General features: G+C 49.8%; 2 protein-coding genes across 2 annotated transcripts; one reads left to right on the forward strand and one right to left on the reverse strand.

Annotated features, from left to right (window-relative positions):
• Positions 1-789: 789 nt before the first annotated feature.
• Positions 790-3,221, forward strand: LOC123411817 (probable inactive leucine-rich repeat receptor kinase XIAO). The gene has a single exon (XM_045104775.1). The coding sequence runs from the start codon at positions 1,412-1,414 to the stop codon at positions 2,684-2,686; it is 1,275 nt and encodes a 424-aa protein (XP_044960710.1). The 5' UTR covers positions 790-1,411; the 3' UTR covers positions 2,687-3,221.
• A 4,493-nt stretch (positions 3,222-7,714) lies between these two features.
• LOC123410614 (putative laccase-9) lies at positions 7,715-10,374 on the reverse strand. The gene is made up of 6 exons (XM_045103557.1): positions 10,144-10,374; positions 9,977-10,027; positions 9,698-9,849; positions 9,366-9,610; positions 8,178-9,272; positions 7,715-8,002 (listed from the first exon to the last, which is right to left on the reverse strand). The coding sequence occupies exons 1-6, from the start codon at positions 10,372-10,374 to the stop codon at positions 7,872-7,874; spliced, it is 1,905 nt and encodes a 634-aa protein (XP_044959492.1). The 3' UTR covers positions 7,715-7,871.
• Positions 10,375-22,332: the final 11,958 nt, after the last annotated feature.

Consider the following 22,332-nt stretch of genomic DNA (forward strand, 5'->3'; position numbering starts at 1 on the left):
ACTTTTTGCTAAAATACGTCAATTGTTGTCACATTGGAATATTTTTTTTTGAGATACCGATGCACAATACTATTTATCTGTGATTATTTTCAGTATTCGTACTACACAAGCAAAATGTTGGACATTTGATGACCATGGATGGATGTGTTTCCAATCATGTCTGCAAACATTTTGGTTATGTCCGTTTGATGGTCCGTGTTGAAGATGCCCTATTTATACATCGTGCACCATTTACATGAATCTCAGTTCAGGCCTCCTTTGGTTTGAAGAAATCTTATAGGAATTACATAGGATAGAATTTTTATAGGAAAAAAACGTTTATAGCCCTTTGGTTGGTAGTAATAGAATTCTATTACCATGGAGGGGTTATTCAAATTCTTCACATTTTATGAAAAGATAAATATTAAGAAAAAAAATCGTATGATGTGCATCAAACAACAACTTCTTACATAATTCTATTCAAAGGAATTGAGATACGTGCATCTCATTTTCTATGACTTTTCTATTCCCATTATTTTCCTATCCTATGAATCAAAGGAGGCCTGGTATGTTTTGCCTATGATTCAGTTGGACAAACATTAGAACAAATAAAATCCCGTAGAGATCAAGCTAGCTAAACGTTGCGTTTCCATGTTCCTTTCCTGTTATGTGTCCTTGGGGTCCTCGAACGTGGCTATGAATGCGGGCACTGTGGAAACACGACGCAAATCTGCATCGCGCAATCGGCCAGCGCGCCTGCCCAGCCACGCGAAACAACCGATTACTGTTATACAGTGCGCAGCCCACTGCGCGGCCAACAGCGCACGGTAGGAGCGGAATACTTCGCAAATACGCAAAACCGGCATACGAGCGAGGCATAATTGCTCTCCAACCCCAACCCATGATGACCATACCCAGAGGTTTAGCAGCAGCAGTGTTAGTGTACATCCGAAGACATACTCATACCGGCGCCGTACGGCGGTGTAGGTGACCGGACCGGGCGGTACGCCCCACGCCCCGTCTCCGACACCGGCTCAGCAGCGGCGAGACAGGCAAGGCAGGCCTTTATCCCGCCCTGACCGCGGAGTACACCCACCGACCGCGGGGTAAAGAAAGTGGCAGGCTAATCCGCTGTTCATTCTTAAACCCAACCCCAACCCCAACCCCAGCAGCTCAGCCCAACCCCAGCCCCCAGATCCTGAATTCCTGATCCCACTCGCTCGCTGCCATCCGTGTCCTTCGCTCGCGCTCTCCCCCAACCCCACCAGCCACCACACGGTCCTCTCCTCTCGCCCTCGCTCTCCCTCGCAGCCCGCCAGTTCGCTTCACTCCACTCCCCAGTGGCAGTGGAGTCCATTTCCCAACACCCGCTCAGTTCGCCCGCCAGCCTCAGAACTCGCTTGTCCGCTTCGCAGCGGCCGAGGCGGCGCACATGGCGGTGCCCCCTCCCCCCCTCCTCATCCTCGCCCAGCTGCTCTGCATCCTGCTCCTCGGCGCGCGCGCGGCGCTGCACGAGCGGGACGCGGCGGCGCTGCGGGACGTGCGGGCCGGCCTGCGGGACCTGCCGGGGTCGCGCTTCTTCGAGTCCTGGGACGACGGCGCGTCCGCCCCGTGCGCCTACGCCGGCGTCGTGTGCGCGCCCGACGAGGACGACCCCTCCGGCGCGCTCCTCCGCGTGTCGGTGCTCACGCTCGGCACCGGCCTCTCCGACTCCCCCGGCCTGGCCGGCAGCGTCCCGGCCTCGCTCGCCAGCCTCACCGCGCTCACCGACCTCGTCCTCTACCCGGGCCGCGTGGGCGGCTCCATCCCGGAGGACATTGGGTCGGGCCTCCGCCGCCTCAGGCTCCTCTCGCTGGCCGGGAACCAGCTCACCGGGCCCGTGCCCGAGTCCCTGGCGGGGCTGCCGGAACTGCACACGCTCGACCTCGGCAACAACCGCCTCGAGGGCGCGATTCCCTCCGGCCTGCTGCTGCCGTCGTCCCCGAGCCTCAAGGTGCTCATCCTGGCCAACAATGTCGGCCTCTCCGGGCAGATTCCCGACCAGTTTCCCAGCTCGCAGCTGTTCCACGTCGACCTCAGCCACAACGCGATAACCGGCGCGCTCCCGCCCCTGCCTCCGACGCTCCGGTACCTCTCAGTGGCCGGGAACTCGATGGAGGGGACCCTCGACGGAGCCTTCGCCGGCAACGGCCACGGCCCAGCCGACCTGGCATTCCTCGACCTGTCGATGAACGACTTCTCGGGCTCGATCCCGCCGGAGGTGTTCGCGCTCCCGAGCGCTTCGTCGCTGCTCCTGTCCCGCAACAACTTCACGGGGTCGCTGGTCGTGCCAGAGGCGCCCGCGTCCGCGACGCCGCCGTGGTCGGTGGTGGACGTCAGCCATAACGGCCTCTCGGGCGAGGTCCCGGGGGCGCTGGCGGCGGCGGGGAGCCTGTACGTGAACAACAACAAGATCTCCGGAGAGGTCCCGGAGGCGGTGGCCCGCAGCGTGTTCGACGGGCGCATGACGACCTTCTACGCGCAGCACAACTTCCTGACGGGGTTCCCGGTGCCGCCGACCCCGCTGCCGGACTCCACGGCGCTGTGCCTCTCCTACAACTGCATGGACCTCCCGTCCGCCTCCGCCGCCGACGGGTGCCCCACGATCGGCGGGCCCCTGGAGTCGAGGCCCGCGGACCAGTGCCGGAGCAGCGGCGGCGACGGCTGAGCCTTCGACGCCGACGACGCCCCGTGGGCTGACAGGTGGGGCTCGGCCATCGCGTCGCGTCTCCGGCTCCCGCGCGGCACGGGCGGGTCACCCACCGGGTTCACGCATTTTGGTTTGTCCGGTTGGTTGTTTGGGCCGTGGTTTCTTCATGTGATTTGGGTTTGAATTTATCCGTCGTCGGGCGCGCAACGGTCACGCGGCGACGAGGCTGGGTCGGTGTCGATTCGTGGGTGCGTGCGTGTGTGTGTGCGTGTGTGCTGTTACTGCTCGCCGGTTTGGGTGTGTACGTTGCGTCCAAAAGGAACCCGTGGCGGCCTCGGCAAGGCAGTAATGCCAATTTAAGCATTTCGGCCCATGCCCTGCCTACCGCAACAGGACAACCTAATGTTGGCGTTGCTGCTATGTATAGATAGCTGCCTGCCTAGCTGACTGCACTAGTTTCTCTCAGACGTTTAAGTCGGAAATGTTGTTGTGTTTTCTTTCAGTCAATAGGTTCTGTGCTATACAATCGTACTACAGTACTATTTGTTGTTGACACGCAATTGGTTATTGCTTTCTTTTGCTGGACACAAACGTGGCACCATTATTTGTGTATGCAGAGGCTACAGGGAAGAAACGTGGTAATCATTGCTCAAAATGCCCCCTCTAATAATATGCGACCCAGCTCCAGATGACTCTGTTGCATTCACCGACGCGCCGATGTTTAGGTCAGGGGCCACATGAGATCTTTTTACCGTTTGGCGTATTCAATTTTACAGAAACCTGGGATAGAAACTGTTTTCTTCTTGGCGGATTGTTTTTGAGATGGCTAACCACTCATTTCAAGTGGTGGGGTAGAAACTGTTTGGCTGCAATAAAGAAAAAATGAAAAAAAAAAACTATTTCGGTTCATTTTTTTGTCAATGTGTAACTGCATTTTCTATTAATGTCAACTTTAACTTAAGATTGAGTTACTTTGAACTTTTGGTAGGCCTTTATTTGTGTGTCTTTCACTAGATAATTGCTCATGTGTTGCAAAATGCAGAAATATTCTATTAGGTTAGCCCTTATTTGCAGTTCAAGAATTTCATTATTAGGACATATCAGAAAAGTTTGTCAAAGTTGACATACCACATAATTCATACTCCCTGGCAGTAGAATTAATGGGGCTCAGTTACAAGATTGACAACAAGAAAGGGGTAGAAAATACAACAATTCATGCCCTTTGTGGAAGGCCTCATTGTGATTCTCAAGTTCTCGCATTGTTGTGTGCTCAATCTAGCCGGTGGAGGAAATAATTCATTATGCTAATGATACTAAATCACAAGAACTTTTGCAGCAGTGCCAAGTGCCCGACGACGATAGTGCCCAAGTGGAAGCCCCATGCTTCACGCTGGCAGAACGGTCGAACTACGACCATGCCCGCTCCCTAAGTGGAAATCCCATGCTCCGTGCTAGCGGAACGGCCGAATCACGACCATTTCCATGCCCAAGTGGAAGCCCCATGCTCCGTGCTGGCGGAACTGTTGAATCGCAACCATGCCCACGCCCAAGTGGAAGCCTCATGCTCCACGTTGGTGGATAGTCAACTAAGAGTGGCCTTCGGGCCGCATCGACCTCAGAGTGAATCGCGCCTGACATGGTACCTGCTAACCTTCTTCTGCGGAACGCGATCGTTAGTTTCCCCTTGGGCCTCACACGGGCGGCGGCTCAACACGGTGCATGTGCTAGGGTTAGTCCGAGCAGCGCTGAAATATCCACGGGACCGGGCTCTGGCTCGCGGGCCTGCTTTCGCGCACGTCACCCCACCAAGGCCCTTGGTGTCTGGTCTCCTCACGTGACACCCAAGTGCAAGCTGGCGAGGGGTCTCACAAGGTGCGCTCGACAAGTGGCAAACTAGTGACATCGCAAAGGACTAAGTATGAGAACCCCACCCCATGGGCAACCTCGTCGTGCAAGCTTTTATTGTGTTTTATCCTTTGCTTCCTTGTATTATTGTTGTTGCTAGCATCATAGATGTTTCTTACTTAGTTGCATATCTATACAACATATTTGTTGCTAAACCTAATTTGCTAAGAAAAAATTTAAATTGGTATTTGCCTATTCACCCCCCCCCCCCATCTAGTCAACCATATCGATCATTTTAAGCGAAAAATTCAGCCTCTTGTAGCTGGCAGGAGAAAGAGAGACATTAACAAACCTAAATGCCTAATTGAAGAGTGTGAGATTGTTTATTATGCTTTCAGTTGTGCGGAAGAGGTTGAGAACATCCATGATCCGTCCACATACACGGAAACTTTCGTTTCTGGTTGCCGCGAGAAGTGGATTGCTGCTATGCAAGAAGAAATATAGTCACTTGAGAAAAATGGCACAAGGGATGGTGTGCCCTTGCCTAAACAAAAGAACACCGTTCATTAGAAATGGGTCTTCCAAAGAAAGGAAGGTTTGGCGTCTCCTAGTGAGCCCCGAGGTTTAAGTCAAGGTTAGTAGCTATGGGCTTCACTGAGATATAAGGTATTGATTACAATGATGTGTTCTCTCTACTTGTGAAGCATATTTCCATTCGTGCATTTTTCAGTATTGTTGTTATGCATGATCTTGAGCTTGATCAGTTAGATGTCAAGACTGGTTTTGTGCGTGGAAACAAGAGGATGAGATTTACATGGAGCAACCATAAGGTTTCATAGTGTGTGGCAAAGATAAATTTATTTTCAAGTTAAAGATGTCCCTATATGGTTTGAAACAGTCTCCAAGACAGTGGTATAAAAGGTTTGATTCATTTATGATAACACATGGATTTAAGAGGTCTGCATATGATAGTTATGGTTATATTAAATTTTTTGATGGATCACCTATATACTCGTTGTTATATGTTGATGATATGTTGATTTCTACCAAGGGCAAGAAAGAGATCACATTTTTAAAGGCACAATTAAGTAGTGAGTTTGACATGAAGGATCTTTGTGCTTATAAAAAGTTCTAGCTATGAAGATTACGAGGGATAGAAATTCTTGTTTGCTATTTTTTGGTGAGCAAAGTTACATTAAGAAAGTTCTTCATCGTCTTAAGATGCATGATGCTAAGTGAGTAAGCACTCACACTGCTTTTCATTGCAAATTATCATCTTCTCAATGTCCTAGTACATATGAAGATGTTGAGTATATGTTAGAAGTTCCATATTCTAGTCATGTTGATTTTTTAATGTATATTATGGTGTGTTCTCGGTCGAATTTATCATTTGCAATGAGATTGGTTAGTAGATACATGGCTAATCCTCGTAAAGAACATTGGAAGACTGTTTAGTGGATTTTCAGGTACCTTCATGGCACTTCCAATGCTTATTTCAAATTTGACATGACTAGTGAGGGACTAGCTGGCTGTGTGTATTCAGATTTTTCTTCCGGGGATTTGGACAAGAGGAGGTTCCTTACGGGTCATGTGTTCATTGTTGGTGGTTGTGCCGTTAGTTGGAGGGCAACGTAGCCACTAGTTGCTCAATCTACCAGTGAAGCAGAATACATGGTTATTGGAGAATCATGTAAAGAGTTAGTTTGGATGAAAGGTTTGTATGTTGAGATTTGTGAAAATAATTCTTTCATTAATCTATTTTGTGACAATGAGAGTGCCATATACCTCACTAAGGATCATATGTTGCATGAGAGAACAAAGCACATTGATGTGAAATCCAATTATTTTTAAGACAATGTTGAGCAAGGTAAACTGGAAATATGCAAGATTAGTACTCATGATAATCCTGCAATATGTTTACAAAGCAAGTTCATGTTGCTAAGTGTGAGAAAAACTTAAACTTAGTTGGCATAACTCATTAGTCCTAGTGGTTTATTGATGCCGACAATGTTTGTCTTTGTTGTTCAAGGAGAAGGTTCTCTTTCATGCTACAAGATGGAATTTGTCTCAAGGTGGAGTTTGTTAAGTTTTGATCCAAATTCAAGTATAAATATAAAGGCTAACTTCTGACGAGCATAGCGAAATCTGACCTATGTCGCCGATGTTATATATACCTCTTGTAAGCCACCGCATGGGATAACTTGACCAGTTGTAACCTCTCCTAATATAATGAAAAGTTCGTTGGTTGGTGCGTGTGGTTTTTTCCCTTCATTTTGAAGGGGCTTTCCACGTTAAAACCCCGTCTCTACTATGTTGATTTCGTTCTTTGTTGCTCGATTTGTGTGTCGTACCTCTAAGAGAAGGGTCTCTTTGACTCTCCTCATTTCCACAGGGAGGTCGGTAGAGGGTATTCCTTGTTATAACAATCATGGATAAAAGTTTGAAGTGATTGGGATGCTAAGTTTGGTTTATAAAATCATCGTCATTTTAATGCTTTATAGGATCCAGCTAAAGTAACAGAAGACTTGTTACATATTATTGAGATTATTTCTGAAAATAAGGTGGAAATGAAAGAACATTCTATATATTAAGATAAAGGAACGATGTAGCATGTTCCGTTTGTTTTGTTGTGGTCCGTATAAGTTCCTTAGCTTATGTGGCTATTTTGGCCAAATCACGGGCTGATTTCATATATCACACTGAGTGTATCACATAATATGAGCCATTTTGTCAGAATGTTAGGTACTACTTCCTCCGTTTCAAAATATAAGACCTTTTAGAAAAGACTACATGCGGAGCAAAATGAATGAATCTATACTCTAAAATATGTCTATGTACATCCGTATGTAGTTCATAGTGCAATCTTTAAAATATCTTATACAGTATTTAGGAACAGAGGGAGTATAAAAGAATAACCCCTAAGCCATAGCCCGGTGTCTATATACGGCAGAAATGTTGGGCAGGGTGAAACTATCTCGTCCGTCGAGTGATCGAACCTGGAGAGGAGCGAGTTGGACCCGTTCGATTAAACTGAATTTTTTTCCCCCAAAAACTACAGAACATTTTCAGTTAACTGTTTCCATAAGGGAAAAGAATTGTTCCCTTTCAGAACAGTGGACTGAGATCAGCGTGTTAACCTTCAGCATGCTACTGCTTCTGTAATCAAACATGCAAACATCACTATCAAAACAACAGCATGGATTGTGATGATTAAAGAGATAGTACTAGGCGCCCAAAGAATTACAATGTCTCTTAATTTTCTCTAGGTACAGAAACCGTGAGCTCTAACTATTTTCTCGTTCTTGCTCGACACATGAAAGATTTGAAAAACACATGAAATTTTTGCCTTGTTGCTCTGTCAGCACCTGGGCATATTTGGAGGTGGTGGCATGATCTTGGCATCTGGTCCCTTGCCGTTCTTCACAATGAACACCGTTTCCATCCCCCATACCATGTGGCGTTCGAAATGGCAATGCATGAACCATACGCCTACCAACCAAACAAAGACACAACAAGGGATAAGATATACGTACAACCTTCGTCGGAATTAACTGTCGCTCAAATGAGTGTATCTAACGTGTTTCAGACTTTTTTTCAGTCTCATTTCAGTGACAGTTTATAAGATAGTCTTGAGTGAATCAAGAGGAAAGGTTTGAACACTCACCAGGGTTCTCAGCACGGAGGCGGATTGCAACCCATCCATTCTTGGGAACGGAGACGGTGTTCTGGTACGGCGGGTCGACCAGGTTGTACTTGGCCGGGTCCGTGCGCTTGTCAAAGTTGCCAATCCCTCTCCCCACCACGTAGAAGCTGAACCCGTGCAGGTGCATGGGGTGGCTGTCGCCGCCGAGGATGGTCGTGCCCTGCAACACCACCTCCAGCACGGTGCCGTACTCCAGGACCTTCACCCTCGTGTCCCTCGCGGTCAGCGCGAGCTCCGGGGGTAGGTCGTCGGCTGTGAAGTTGAAGGGCGAGGGCGGGTTGTCAGGGAAGTCGGTCCTGACCACGCCGCCGACGGCGGAGCGGTAGTACGCTCCGAGGATGTCGCTCCGCGGCGTCTCGAAGCTGACGTTGTTGAGGCTCGACGCGAAGCGGTTGCCATGCGGCCCCTTGCATGCCTCGCCGCGCGCGCACGCGATCTCGTTGACGGCCACCGTGACGAGCATGTGCTCGTCGACGTGCCGGGGCACGTCGGCCGGGTGCTCCTTGCTGGCCAGCGACCTGAGCCGCGCCGTGAATGCGGCCGCCGCGGAGCTGTCGTTGATGGCGGGAAGGCCGGGGAGGTCACGCGCCGCATCGGCCGGCGCCGCGCGCGCGTCAGTGTACTCGAGGACAGCGGTGGCCGTGCTGTTGTCGAGCGTGGCCTGCGGGTTGGTCACCAGCGGCCTGGACGCCATGTAGAAGTACCGGGCGTTGGAGCGGCCACGGCGGGCCTTGAGCAGCACGGTCACCGTTTGGCCGGAGTCGATGAATACGTGGTCGACGACGAACGGCTTGGTGTAGGAAGCGTCGGAGCCGACCACCGTGAGGCGGTGCCCGGCGACGGCAAAGAAGAAGCCGTTGGTAAGCGCCGCGTTGATGATCCGGAGCATGTACGTCTTGCCGTGCTTGACTGGCAGCCTGAAGGCATCCTCGCCGGAGCAAGCGAACAGGTCACCGGGCTGGCCGTTGATGGTGTTCGCGTCCGAAGGCTGGAAGTCGCTGCCCGTCGAGACGGCGTCAGCAAGCACTTGTCCAATGTCGTCATTCCACCATTCGCCTGCGATGAAGATAACCATGTCGTCAATGGAGAGTTGGAGACCACTACGACGCATTGCAGGACAAGGCGCGCAGAGCTCGCTAAGCTACGTACCAAGGATGATGGGTATCTCCCTGTGCGGCTTGGTGAATGGGTACGTTGCGCCGCGCCTGGGGCGGATGACGATGGCGCCATGCACGGTGGCGCGGTCCATGGGGCTGTGCGCGTGCCACCACAGCGTGCCTTCCTCCTCGGAGAAGATGATCCGGTAGGTGAATTTGCTGCCGGGCTGGATTGGGCACTGCGTTATGTACTCCGGCCCGTCCCACCACGGACTTCGCGGCTGGTTCACTCCGTGCCTACAGCGTCAAAAGGGGTAAAGAGTCCTTGTACGCCACCGATAGAGTTGCAGCGAGCACCATTTCTTGTAGCATAAAAAAAAGTACCAGTGGAGGGTGATGTTCTTATCGCCTTGGTTGAAGACGTTGACAACGACGACGTCGCCCTTCCTCGCATAGATGGTCGGGCCGGGGAACTCGCCGTTGACGGTAAGGATGGTCTTTTCACGGCAGAGCCTCGTGTAGTTACTCTGCTTGATCTACAGCCAAATGTTATGCATATATGCAGGGAAAACTACGATTCAGCACAGGTTTTACAATTAAGACGAAATCTCCGCCCGATGCGAAACAGAATTGTAGTGACGGCGAATCAATCGACAGACTTACGACGAAATCGTAGTGAGGGTGACCGTGAAGGCGACTCAGTCCGTCGTCTTCCTATGAAAATGGCCGGTTCCGCGTCAAGCCGAATAAAATCCGTGTGCCCTCTGTATGTAGGGTCTATGGAAGACAGGAATCTTTGTACGGAGGCAGGTAATGTAGAAAGAACTTACGAGGAAACTGTAACGGCGGCGAGCACTCGACGACGGCGATCCTTGAGCTGCGATGATAAACGCTGCAACCACCACGCCGACCAACCAAACTGCCAGCACCTTGCCGGCGCCCATCGCCGGCGACCGAACAGGGCCGACAGCTAGAACGGCTTGAGAAGTTCGAAACCTACGCCCAGCTTTTGGCCCTTGCGCATCCGTGTGATCCGTGTGGGCGTAGCAGGTTTGGAGCATGTGCGAATTCCTCAGCCATTTCCTACTTATAGAAAGGAGTTAAACGCCAGCGGTGAACGCGAAGAGGAGTGATTCCGATCCTTCTTTTTTCTTTTTTTGGTAAATCTATGCACTGTTCTTTCGCCAGCGACTTATCTTTTGGATGGAATTAATTGCATGGAAACAGTAAGTGGATCCAGCTGAAAGACGCGCACATGTTTGTGGTAGACGTTATAGGGATTTTTTTTTTTGAGGGATAGACGTTTAGAGATATTTAATATCGTGATATCATTTTTGATCTCGGGTGTTTTCCATTTCTTCTTTCTATAAGCCCATTAATTCGACAATAATACTTGCTATCTTTCTAATAAAATTGTACCGCGTATCCATGGATAAAAGGGAGGTTTGCTCTTCTTCTTCTTATTTTTTTGCTTTTTATACCGTACAACACATTTGTTTTCTTAACAAATGGCCTGGTATTATTGTTATTATTGGGCAGTACCATTTTTTGATTGATAAATTCATGAATAAGTCATGAACATGGCATCAAAATATGAATCTCATGCCGTAAATTAAGCATGTAAACATGTACCGAGCATAGAACTGAAACGGTAAATAGCGATGAACAACTCATGCCTTCCAGTAAGCCACGACAAAGCCACCATAGCGACGGTTGTTTCCTCGACAACCTCCCTCTTGGCAGCATTGTTAATCCTATAACATCGACAACGAGAAAGTAGTCCAGGCAGAAGACAAAGGCGAAAGCGAACAACGAGAAGTTGCGCCGAGACGTTTCTCAAAAACCTTATCGCTCTTCTCCCAGGTAGGATCACAAAGGATGGTATTTTAGAAGCCTGCTCTCCTGGACGGTCGTGCACGTTGTCGACTGGATGGGATTGCCAGACGTGGCAACACCGAGTGGAATGACAATGACGGCTAGGGTTGTGTGCAAAGAGAGTGTGTCAGCTAGGGATGACATCCATCTGATGAACGAGAAGATCATGCGAGACATCCAACAAGAGTAAAACTCAACTGGTGGATAGTCCGGCCACGGTTGAGTAGGTATCCAAGGAATGTTTGCCTTCTTTCTAGATATAATTATTGATGACAAGTTTAGCCTTCTACTTATCAACTAGACCCCTCGGTTGTTTATTTGTTTACATGAATTGCTATAAAAAGGGAAAAATAAAAACTCAAGTTTTCCAAAAAGAAAGGACTAAAAAACATATTCATAAGTTAAAATAAATGTTTATAATTTTTATAAATATTACCAGATTTAGAATCTGTTTAGGAATAAAAAAAATTCTAGAGAATAATGTTCACGGATTAAGAAAACTCTGTGATTTTTCTTTAGAAAACAGATTTTAGAAAATGATGCAACTTCAAATTAAATTGGGAAAATATTATTTTCCGAAGTCAGTTGAAAATATCGAAATTAAGTACATCCCATATTATAAAATCATCACATATTTTTTTAAATATTAGTGATTTAAAAGGTTTATTGTATTATAAAAATAATCATGAATTCTAGAAAATGTTATAAAAATCATCACATATTTTTGCCAATTAAGAAAATGTTTATTGTATTATAAAAATAATCATGAATTCTAGAAAATTATTGCAACATTTAATATTCAGAAAATAAAATAAAATTAATACAAAAGGTTTGAATTATGAAAAAACGAACTTTTTTTTGAGGGAACTAGTAGAGGAAACACAAGTAGAGGGGAAAATAGGATGGAGTTCTAAGGAAGTTTTTCCACACTCGCATGGCCCAATCCAATAAAGGGCGCAGAGTGCGTGCTTGGTAGACACACAATGCACCATGCGTGAAACATGATTTCCTATTACTATAATTATTTAGGTATAGACGAAATACAAGCCATCGCGATGACGATCCTGAGACCTATGATGCCTTTGCATTTATATAGAGGGGTAACTTTAATAAATTACAAATAGGTTTATAGAAGAAATATTTTAAAATAAATTCAAATTATGAAAAAGTATTTTAAAAATAAAATTTCTGAATTATTTACGTCATGTACTTATAAATAAACATATATATTAGAGATGTTCATCATGTATTTCAATCATTGTATTGTAAAAATTCAAACTATTTTAAAAGGAAATAATGTGTATTTAAAAATATTATATATAAAAAAATCATGGGAAAGGCAAAAAGTAAAGACAAAAACAGAAGATCTATAAAAATATAAAACTTAGCCAAAAAAGTGAAGGAAAAGCATATCAGGAAAAACCAAAAGAATGCAATCAAAACCAAAGAAAAAACCAACAATTATATAAAAACAAACAACAAAGACCGAGTGCATTGTTTCGATGGAAATAAAAACATAATCAACTCATCAAATTGGGTCATGCCATAAAGGGGAAGTGGTGCACGTTAGGTAATTTGAAGAAAAGAAGACGAAGGCTAGTATAATTTTTAATACTAGTTTTTTTGTGTCCAGTTGTGGTTCCATTTTTATTGTTTTTTTCCTTCATAATTATCTCTAAGATGTGTTTTTTGTGTGTTTTTATTTATAGATAGGCCATGAAGGAGAAAGAGTTTGCCTTTTGCCGCCTACAGTATTTAACACCAAAAATTCAGTCGTTTCCCAAACAATGCTTGTGGCGTTATAGGCCTAATGGTACAGGGCGCACCCCCATGTACACTAGCTCTAGTACGGGCAGTTCAACTGTTTTTGTATTTTTTGGGTTTACACTTGGGTTTACAATATATTTTTGTTTTCCCTGTTTCTTTTTCTTTTCTTTTCTTAAATGTCTAAACTTTTTCAAATCGATGATTTTCTTCAAGATTAAAGATTTTTTCCCAATTTAATGCATTTTTAATTAAAATTGATGAACGTTCTTTCACAAATTTGTCAGCTTTTATTTGAACCTTCTGAATTTTTTGTAAATCCTGTGAACATTTGTGAAGTGCAGATTTTAACCTCCTTTGTTTCCATTTATCGTATTCTTTTCAAAATTCAAAAAGTTCCTAATGTTGGAAAAAAATGAATTCCCAAAATGTTCGAAAAAATGTTTGGGATGTACACAGTTTAAGAGAATGATCAAAAATTTGTAAAATAATGCTCACAAGATTTAAAAAATCATGAATCTTAAAATATGTTCATCATTTCAGAAAATGTTTGCAATTCCAAAATATGTCCACGAATTAAACAAATGTTCAAGATTTGAGAGGAATGTTGACGGTTTTTTCGAAAATGTTCATGAATTAATGTTTTTTTATGGTTTAAAAAAATGTTTTTTGAAAATGTTCATGAATTAATGTTTTTTTATGGTTTAAAAAAATGTTTTTTGAAAATGTTTTATGAATTAATGTCCACTCGGACGGTCTCTATCGTGACCATCATGGTGGGCTCGACTCCTGTCGACCTTCCTCTCGGCGATGAACCCTCTTGCGTCGGGCCTTGGATCATACGTGTCACCGACTGAACGCCGATCATCGTGATGTCGGGGCTCGTAAAGCCCACCCCGCGGAGGGGTGCGTGAACGGCGACGATCTTCGGGATTCATGGAACGGCTGCCCCCTCTACGTCGCTGATGAGAGTCGGGGCTGAAAACCGACCGATGCGTGTTCGCATGAACAAAACTGTTGTGGATCCTGTTGTGCGATTGGGAGACCGCCGAATTCTGCTGCTGCCCCGTGTGCAACAGGGCAGGGATCTGCTCGATCCCTCTACCAGCCTCTGAATCAGTCGGTTGGAGGGAATCGACTATCTTGGCAGCGGCAGCCAGGTTGAGGACGGGTGTGCGGAACACCTCGACGTTGTTGTGACGAGTGCGTCGACTGGCAGAACGATGGTGTTGACGGCGAGCGCCGGATGATTCGCCGACCTCGTGCTCGTTCCGACCAGTCCGGTGGGGACTTTCATGGGAATTGGCCATGAGAACTTCGGCTGCAGGCCCGCGACCCAAGTACTCGGAAGGTAACTCCGTCGGAACTGAGTCCAAGCACTAGGACGGCGGCGCGACCACAACCGACTCGAGGACCGCCACTTGAGACGACGCGCTCTGTCACGCCTGGGTGTGTCGCACCCAACGCTGAAGCCGCGGACGGCGGGACCGGTTGTTGCGGCGCATGACGGGGGCGAAGATCGACACCGGGGCCGATTGCTGGAGAAGAAGGACGCCGCGGGCACCGGCACGGAAGTGCGTAGCCCCGCGAATGGGAAGCGCCTCGACGTCGAGAGACGCATCCCGAAGCCATGCCGAATCGTCGACGATGAAGAAGAGTGCGCCAAAGAGGATCTCACGACCCATGCATAAATCTCCGCCGGACGACATGATGAAAAGATGAAGTTGCAAACTCGCCGGAAGTCGCTTAGACGTCTGCCCCACGGTGGGCGCCAACTGTCGTGGGTATAAGTCTGACAGTAGATGTGTAGGGTACGAAAGGATGGGCAGAGCCTTAGCTACGGCGAGGTTGTATGAGTTCAGGCCCCTCTACGGTGGAGGTAAAAGCCCTATGTCTCGGTGCTCTTGGGAGCTCAGTGTCGAGTGGAATATAGGATTACCGTAAATGCCAACCCCTGCACCAGTGGGGAAGGGCGGCTTATATAGAGTGCGCTGCCCTCCACAACGGCCCGATGGACAGGGGTGGAATAGTGGCAAATAAATGCCTACGTTACAGGTAACGTATGCCTTAAATGCTAATAATGGTGTATGAAAACGTATGACCGTTGCCCTCCTGGGAGGTTACGATGTACAGAGTGGAATTCAGTCGGTACGATAAATACGCTCCGAATGCTCGTCACCGACTGGATGATGGGGGGTCCTTAGTTCAGTCGGAACTGTCTAAGGGCCTTGCCCTCTATGAAGGGTAGTCCTTGGGTAGGACCTATAGGGCAGGCCTATGACCCTACCCTGGGACTATAACCCCATCATTAGTCCCCGAAAGGATCGGGGTTGGAATGACGAAGTGATGCGTGGAATACGGATCCGACTGGTATGGATGTGACTTTGGCGTTGTTTGCCTCGATACATTTTATCCTTTCGACCAGCGATCCAAGTGAATATACCAGTGAAACGAACCGTCAGGGACCGAGTGCTTCCGCGAAATCTTACGAAGTGATGCGTGGAGTACGGATCCGACTGGTATGGATGTGACTTTGGCGTTGTTTGCCTCGATCCATTTTATCCTTTCAACCAGTGATCCGAGTGAATATATCAGTGAAACAAACCGTCAGGGACCGAGTGCTTCCGCGGAATCTTTCGACGCGAGCGGTCCAACTGACAGCTGCGGATTTTCCGGGATCCTCAAATTTCGGTTGCCGCGCGCTCAGCGGGGATGACGACATCGCCATCGAGTAGTTTCTGCCGGCTCGATTACCGCGCCGTTATCTTCTCCACTAACATCGCAACAGCCGGTCGGGGGATAAGATTTCGGGGCCACCTGTTAGTGACTCAGTCGGAAGCTTATTTAAGTCTCTCCGGCGGGGGTTTCTTGTTGCGCTGCCCTTGTTACTCGCATTCACCTCGCTCCTCCCGTAGCTCCTTGCGCGCTCCAAGCCTCCTCCTTCCTCTCCTCCTCGCCGGATCTGTTGCCTTCACCATGATGAAGGGGCAGACCAGCAAACTCGAGTCGCAGAAGAAGAAGAAGAAGGGGACGGGCCCTGCTCAGCGGCAACAGCGGGCACTGCCGGCGGGGTGGATCCAGGGGGATTTCGTCCCCTCCACGGTGACGGCGGACGATTTGCTGGAGCTAGTGGAGCACGTCATGATCGCCAACAAGTCGTGGAGGCTGCCGGCAGAGGGCGAGACGGAGCCGGCGCTGCAGGAGGGGGAGCGCGTCCTGCTGCTCAGCCACGGGTTCAGGGGCTTCTCCTTGCCTCCCCACCCCTTCTTTAGAGGTATTATGAATCACTTCGGGGCGCAGCTCCATCATTTCCCCCAAACGCGATAGCCCATCTTGCCGCATTCGTCACCCTTTGCGAGTGCTTTATTGGATGTCCCCCTCATTGGGGGCTCTTTAATACATTTTCTCCGCTAGGTCCCAGACTGTCAAAAAGCTTAGCGAGTCGAACGATAAAACCCATCTCCTCCAGCTCTGCGGGTGCTTAGGCTTCCAGAAGAAAACGAAGAGTAGCTACCCCCCTCTCCAGTTGTCTGAGTCAGTTAGGAACTGGCAGTCGACCTGGTTCTATTGCCAGGACATCGCTTGTCCGAATGCCGCGACTGGGTTGCCACCCTTTAGCCTAGACTGCCCGGCCCCTCCCAGACAGCTTGCGCTCTCAAAGGTGGAAAAGATCTAGATCCAACCTCTGGTCGACGCGCTGATAGCTGTCGTCCGCAAGGGAGTCACCGGCACAGATTTGGTGGAGACTTTTCTGGGTCGGCGCATCCAGCCGCTGCAAGCCCGACGCCACGCCATGTGGCACTACGCGGGGCCTGAGGATTCCACTCGGACTCATCCAGAATGCGTGACCGGGGAGGTTGTCACGACGTGGGTCTGCGGCATCACAGGCGCATGCGACAACCCCAGAGGAGCCCGGCGGGTGAAGCCCTTCCGCGCTGATAATCCTCCTCCGAATGAGGGGAGCACCTCTTGTCGAGTGCTTTCAATCTTCTTAGATTTATCGCTTTTCTTGTACCGCCGCCTAACGTCTGACGTTGCCGAATGTGTTTTGTGCAGGAGTGGACCAACTTGTATTCTCCCGTCTCGAACGGGAATCCAGCTGAGGAAGAAGAGGGCAGCCAGGAAGGCAGCGTGGATAGCGTCGAGTACGTCTCCGATAGTGGGGAGACGGAGGCGGAGACTGAAGAGGAGGAGGGAGAGGTTGGGGAGCAGAGCTTGCCACCTCCGCCATCAGAGCCTCGAACTAAGCGCCGTCACGAACCTGCGGCTCCGCCGGCTCCTCCAGCGGCCCCGAGTGCTCCGCCAGCCTCTCCCGTGGTTTCGAGTGCTCGGAGCGTGAAGAGGACTAGGGACGCTGCTGCCGAGCCCACGGAACAGCCATCCAAGGTGGCAAAACCTAGCGGGCCCAAGCCTCGGAAAGCTTTGCCTTGGATGAGGATCGCTGTTCCAGTCGCCTCAGCGTGAGTGTCTTGTTCTCTCATCTTGCTTCAGTATCTAGTTGAACTCATGCTTATCCGTCGAGTGGATTTTACTTGACAGAGCTGCTACCTCCGCCACCCCTCTGCGGTGCCAAGGCTATGATCCTATGGACACGGATAACGCTGCCACATCCTAGAAGGTTCGCTGTCACGACTTCGAGAGTTTGTATTATTGCTTCGCGAGCGCTGTCTTTAATCTTGCCCTTTTTCTGTAATTTCATGTTGTTCAGTCGGGCTTCCTTCGGAGGTGATTCACCTGGAGGACGACGACCAAAGGGGGTCAGGGCCAGCTTTGGCGCCTGTCCTTGAGGTTGTCCCATGTGCTGCTGCCCCCATCATGGACGTGTCGCAGACCGAGACGATGCCGCCGACTGAGACGGTGCCCCTCACGACGGAACCGACTGGAGCGGAACTTGGGATGCCCAAGGAGTCTTCTGTCGTGCCGGGTCTGTCGACCGTCCAGTACGACGCCCGACACCTTCTGGAAGACCAAGTGGGGGCCGCCAAGGAGGCCATGGTGCAGGTGGAGCTGATGGTGGGTGACGCCAAGGGAGCGTATGACTCCATCACGTCTTTGTACAAGAGAAGCTTGGAACTCCGAGACGATATTCGAGTAAGTGCGCTAGTAAGTGTTTACTTTCCTCTTGTTACCCACTGGGGGGTTTCAGTGATAGACTCGGATACAGTAGGATGTTTTAGCAGTGGGTTCACTCCGAGTGAACCCAGTGGGTGTAGTCCCCGAGACTTCTGTCGAGTGCTTGCACCGGCAGTTGTCTTTATATGTATTTTCCGTTACCTGAGCGGATCAGAGCTGATCTGCCCGAATGGTTCCAGTGGGGGCACTCCGAGTGCACCCACTGGGTGTAGTTCCCGAGAGTAGTGTTACTCAGGTCGGGTGATAGTAGTGTCATAGATTTGTATGTTTGTCATGTAGCTCAATAGGGCCGGCCTATTCGAGCTTCGTGCCAGTGGGGTCACTCTTAGTGAACCCACTGGGTGTAGTCCCCGAGACCGCTGTCGATTGCTTGCATCGGCAGGGGTCTGAAGAAGTTTGAGCTTTGTTTGTTTTCCTTGTTGAATGTGTCTGATCTTCCCTTTGCGCTGATTTGGCAGAAGACTTGCGAAATGGGATCCGCGTACAATGCTCTGAAGGCTGAAAAGGTTCAGCTTGCTTTGGAATTGGAGGCGGCTGTGAATGACTTGGCTGGTGTGAAGCGGGCTCTTGCTAAACAAGGGAAGTCTTTGGAGGAGTCCCGGGAGACCAACAAGGCATTGGTGGCCGAAATTGAGAAAATGGGCAAGCAAAGAACTGAACTGATGGGTCAGATGAAGGTGATGAACAATCGGTGCATGGCGCAGGAGAAGTACGTCAGCGACTGGGCAAGGAAGATGATTGCACTGCTTGGTGGTAAGTTTTTTGCCGAGTGCTTCTTGTCTTTGGAGTTTATTTTGCGCTTACTTTCTGCTTGTCTTTTCTTGGCAGATTTTTTTCTGGACGCTGAGGCTGAAGCACCCGACATTGAAGGTCGGTTGTTCCGAACGTTCGACTCGGCGACGAAGCCAATCGGGACATGCTCCGAGCGCATATTCGCCTTGGCAGAGTGGGACCTTTCATTGGCCGCTTGAGAGAAGTCATCGGCCAGATCGACAAGGAGCTGTGGCCGGAAGATGATTCCCGGCAAGATAGAAGGGTTGATGACTCGGCTGGAGGACGTCCCGAACCGAGTGCAGGCATGGAAGAAGTTTGCTGCTCGTTGTGGTGCAGACGTGGCGCTATCTCTGGTCCGAGTGCACTGCAAAGAAGCTCACGAAGAAAAGCTGAAGGCGTTGCAGGTCGCCAACACCAAGAAGCTTCGATTCGAAGATTTCATGGAGACCTTCATCGACACAGCCACTCGCATCGCAGACGGGATCGACCTTGACACCTTTGTGGAGCCTGCCAGTCCTGGTGACGCTTGAAAAACTTTATGGTGAACGCACTTTTGCCTCGGAATGCCGAGTGTTATCTGTATCAAACTTTGGCCACTGTTGTTGGCCGTCACATTTGTGGTTCGGTGTGGATAAGCTTGATCCACACCGAGCCGATCCAACTTTGAATTCGAATCGAATATTTTGCTCTTCTTTCGCCAAGTTTTTTTTTGACACGATTTTGGCTCGTGGTTTTTGTTTGGCGTTTCTTGGTGAAGCCAATGGCAAACATGCGGAGCATGTAATTGTCAGTTGTCTTCACACCCACATGAGCCTCAATGAGGGTCTGCTAAGCCTCCGAGTGGATCTCGAGGATACACTCGAAGGAAGCTTTTTTACTTAGGCGATTCTGGATCGCAGCTAAGTCCCCGAGTGCGGCATCTCGTGCGCACTCGGAGTGAGTTGATACTCATGTAGTTGTCTTCTCATCCACATGAGCCTCAATGAGGGTCTGCTAAGCCTCCGAGTGGATCTCAAGGATACACTTGAAGGAAGCTTTTTTACTTAGGCGATTCTGGATCGCAGCTAAGTCCCCGAGTGCGGCTTTTAGTGCACACTCGGAGCGAGTTTGAACTCATGTAGTTGTCAGTTGTCTTCACATCCACATGAGCCTCAATGAGGGTCTGCTAAGCCTCCGAGTGGATCTCGAGGATTCACTCGAAGGAAGCTTTTTACTTAGGCGATTCTGGATCACAGCTAAGTCTCCGAGTGCGGCTTTTCGTGCGCACTCGAAGCGAGTTTGTACTTAGGCGATTCTGAGTCGCAGCTAAGTCCCCGAGTGCGACTTTTAGTGCGCACTCGGAGGGAGTTTGTACTTAGGCGATTCTGGGTTGCAGCTAAGTCCCCGAGTGCGGCTTTGAGTGCGCACTCGGAGCGAGTTTTTTACTTAGGCGACTCTGGGTCGCAGCTAAGTCCCCGAGTGCGGCTTTTAGTGTGCACTCGGAGCGAGTTTGTACTTAGGCGATTCTGGGTCGCAGCTAAGTCCCCGAGTGCGGCTTTTAGTGCGCACTCGGAGCGAGTTTTTTACTTAGGCGACTCTGGGTCGCAGCTAAGTCCCCGAGTGCGGCTTTTAGTGCGCACTCGGAGCGAGTTTGTACTTAGGCGATTCTGGGTCGCAGCTAAGTCTCCGAGTGCGGCTTTTAGTGCGTACTCGGAGCGAGTTTTTTACTTAGGCAACTCTGGGTCGCAGCTAAGTCCCCGAGTGCGGCTTTTAGTGCGCACTCGGAGCGAGTTTTTTAGACCGGGGTCTGCAAACGCGGAAGAATTTTGGACCTGCAAGAAATCAGCCCGCTTTGTATTACTTCAATGATACTTGTTCTTTACACTGCCTCTGTCGGCGGTCACGTGTAGAAGCGCTTCAGGAGATCTCCGTTCCATGCTCGCGGCTCGTCCGTTTCCCTGTCGAGGTTGTAGAGTCGATATGCTCCGTTGTTCAGCACCTTAGAGATGATGAAGGGTCCTTCCCAGGCGGGAGCCAACTTGTGAGGCCTCTGCTGGTCCACTCGGAGCACCAGGTCGCCTGCTTGGAATGTGCGTCTCCTCACGTGCCGTGCGTGAAATCGCCGCAGATTTTGTTGATAAATTGTTGAGCGAGTCAGTGCCATCTCGCGCTCTTCTTCTAGTAGATCCACTCCGTCTTGCCTGGCTTGCTCTGCTTCGGCTTCAGAGAAGAGTTCGACTCGTGGGGAGTTGTGAAGCAAGTCACTCGGAAGGACTGCCTCGGCTCCATAAATGAGGAAGAACGGGGATCGCCCTGTAGATCTATTCGGAGTTGTGCGGAGGCCCCACAACACCGAAGGCAGCTCGGTGACCCATGAGTCGGCGGCATGTCCAACTTCTCGCAGGAGTCGAGGCTTCAACCCTTGAAGAATAAGTCCATCCGCCCGCTCTGCTTGCCCGTTTGATTGGGGGTGCGCCACAGATGCAAAATCCACTCGGATACCTTGGCCTGTGCAAAAACCTTTGAATCTGTCCGAGTCAAAGTTTGTGCCATTGTCAGTGATTATGTTGTGCGGGACCCACGCCGTCACAACCTCCCCGGTCACGCATTCTGGATGAGTCCGAGTGGAATCCTCAGGCCCCGCGTAGTGCCACATGGCATGGTGTCGGGCTTGCAGCGACTGGATGCGCCGACCCAGAAAAGTCTCCAGCAAATCTGTGCCGGTGACTCCCTTGCGGACGACAGCTATCAGCGCGTCGACCAGAGGTTGGATCTGGATCTTTTCCACCTTTGAGAGCGCAAGCTGCCTGGGAGGGGCCGGACGGTCTAGGCTAAAGGGTGGCAACCCAGTCACGGCATTCGGACAAGCGATGTCCTGGCAATAGAACCAGGTCGACTGCCAGTTCCTAACTGACTCAGACAACTGGAGAGGGGGGTAGCTACTCTTCGTTTTCTTCTGGAAGCCTAAGCACCCGTAGAGCTGGAGGAGATGGGTTTTATCGTCCGAGTGGCTAAGCTTTTTGATAGTCTGGGACCTAGCGGAGAAGATGTACTTAAAGAGCCTACAATGGGGGGGGGGACATCCAATAAAGCACTCGCAAAGGGTGACGAATGCGGCAAGATGGGCTATCACGTTTGGAGGAAAATGATGGAGTTGCGCCCCGGAGTGATTCATAATACCTCTAGGAAGGGTTGGGGAGGCAAGGAGAAGCCTGTGAACACGTGGCTGAGCAGCAGGACGCGCTCCCCCTCCTGCGGCGCCGGCTCCGTCTCGCCCTCCGCCGGCAGCCTCCATGACTTGTTGGCGATCATGCCATGCTCCACTAGCTCCAGCAAATCGTCCGCCGTCACCGTGGAGGGGAGGAAATCCCCCTGGATCCACCCCGCCGGCAGTGCCCGCTGTCGCCGCTGAGCAGGGGCCGCCCCCTTCTTCTTCTTCTTCTTCTTCTTCTGCGACTCGAGTTTGCTGGTCTGCCCCTTCGTCATGGTGAAGG

Source organism: Hordeum vulgare, chromosome 7H, assembly GCF_904849725.1.
Source record: "Hordeum vulgare subsp. vulgare chromosome 7H, MorexV3_pseudomolecules_assembly, whole genome shotgun sequence".
NCBI lineage: Eukaryota > Viridiplantae > Streptophyta > Magnoliopsida > Poales > Poaceae > Hordeum > Hordeum vulgare.

Excerpts from the sequence above, each read along its gene's own strand:
- LOC123411817 (XM_045104775.1), top strand. The coding sequence starts at position 1,412 with ATGGCGGTGCCCCCTCCCCCCCTCCTCATCCTCGCCCAGCTGCTCTGC.
- LOC123410614 (XM_045103557.1), bottom strand. The coding sequence starts at position 10,374 with ATGCTCCAAACCTGCTACGCCCACACGGATCACACGGATGCGCAAGGG. Across the intron at positions 10,028-10,143 it reads GCCGCCGTTACAGTTTCCTC|GAAGACGACGGACTGAGTCG; the intron begins GTAAGTTCTTTC and ends CCATTTTCATAG. Across the intron at positions 9,850-9,976 it reads ACCCTCACTACGATTTCGTC|ATCAAGCAGAGTAACTACAC; the intron begins GTAAGTCTGTCG and ends ATTTGGCTGTAG.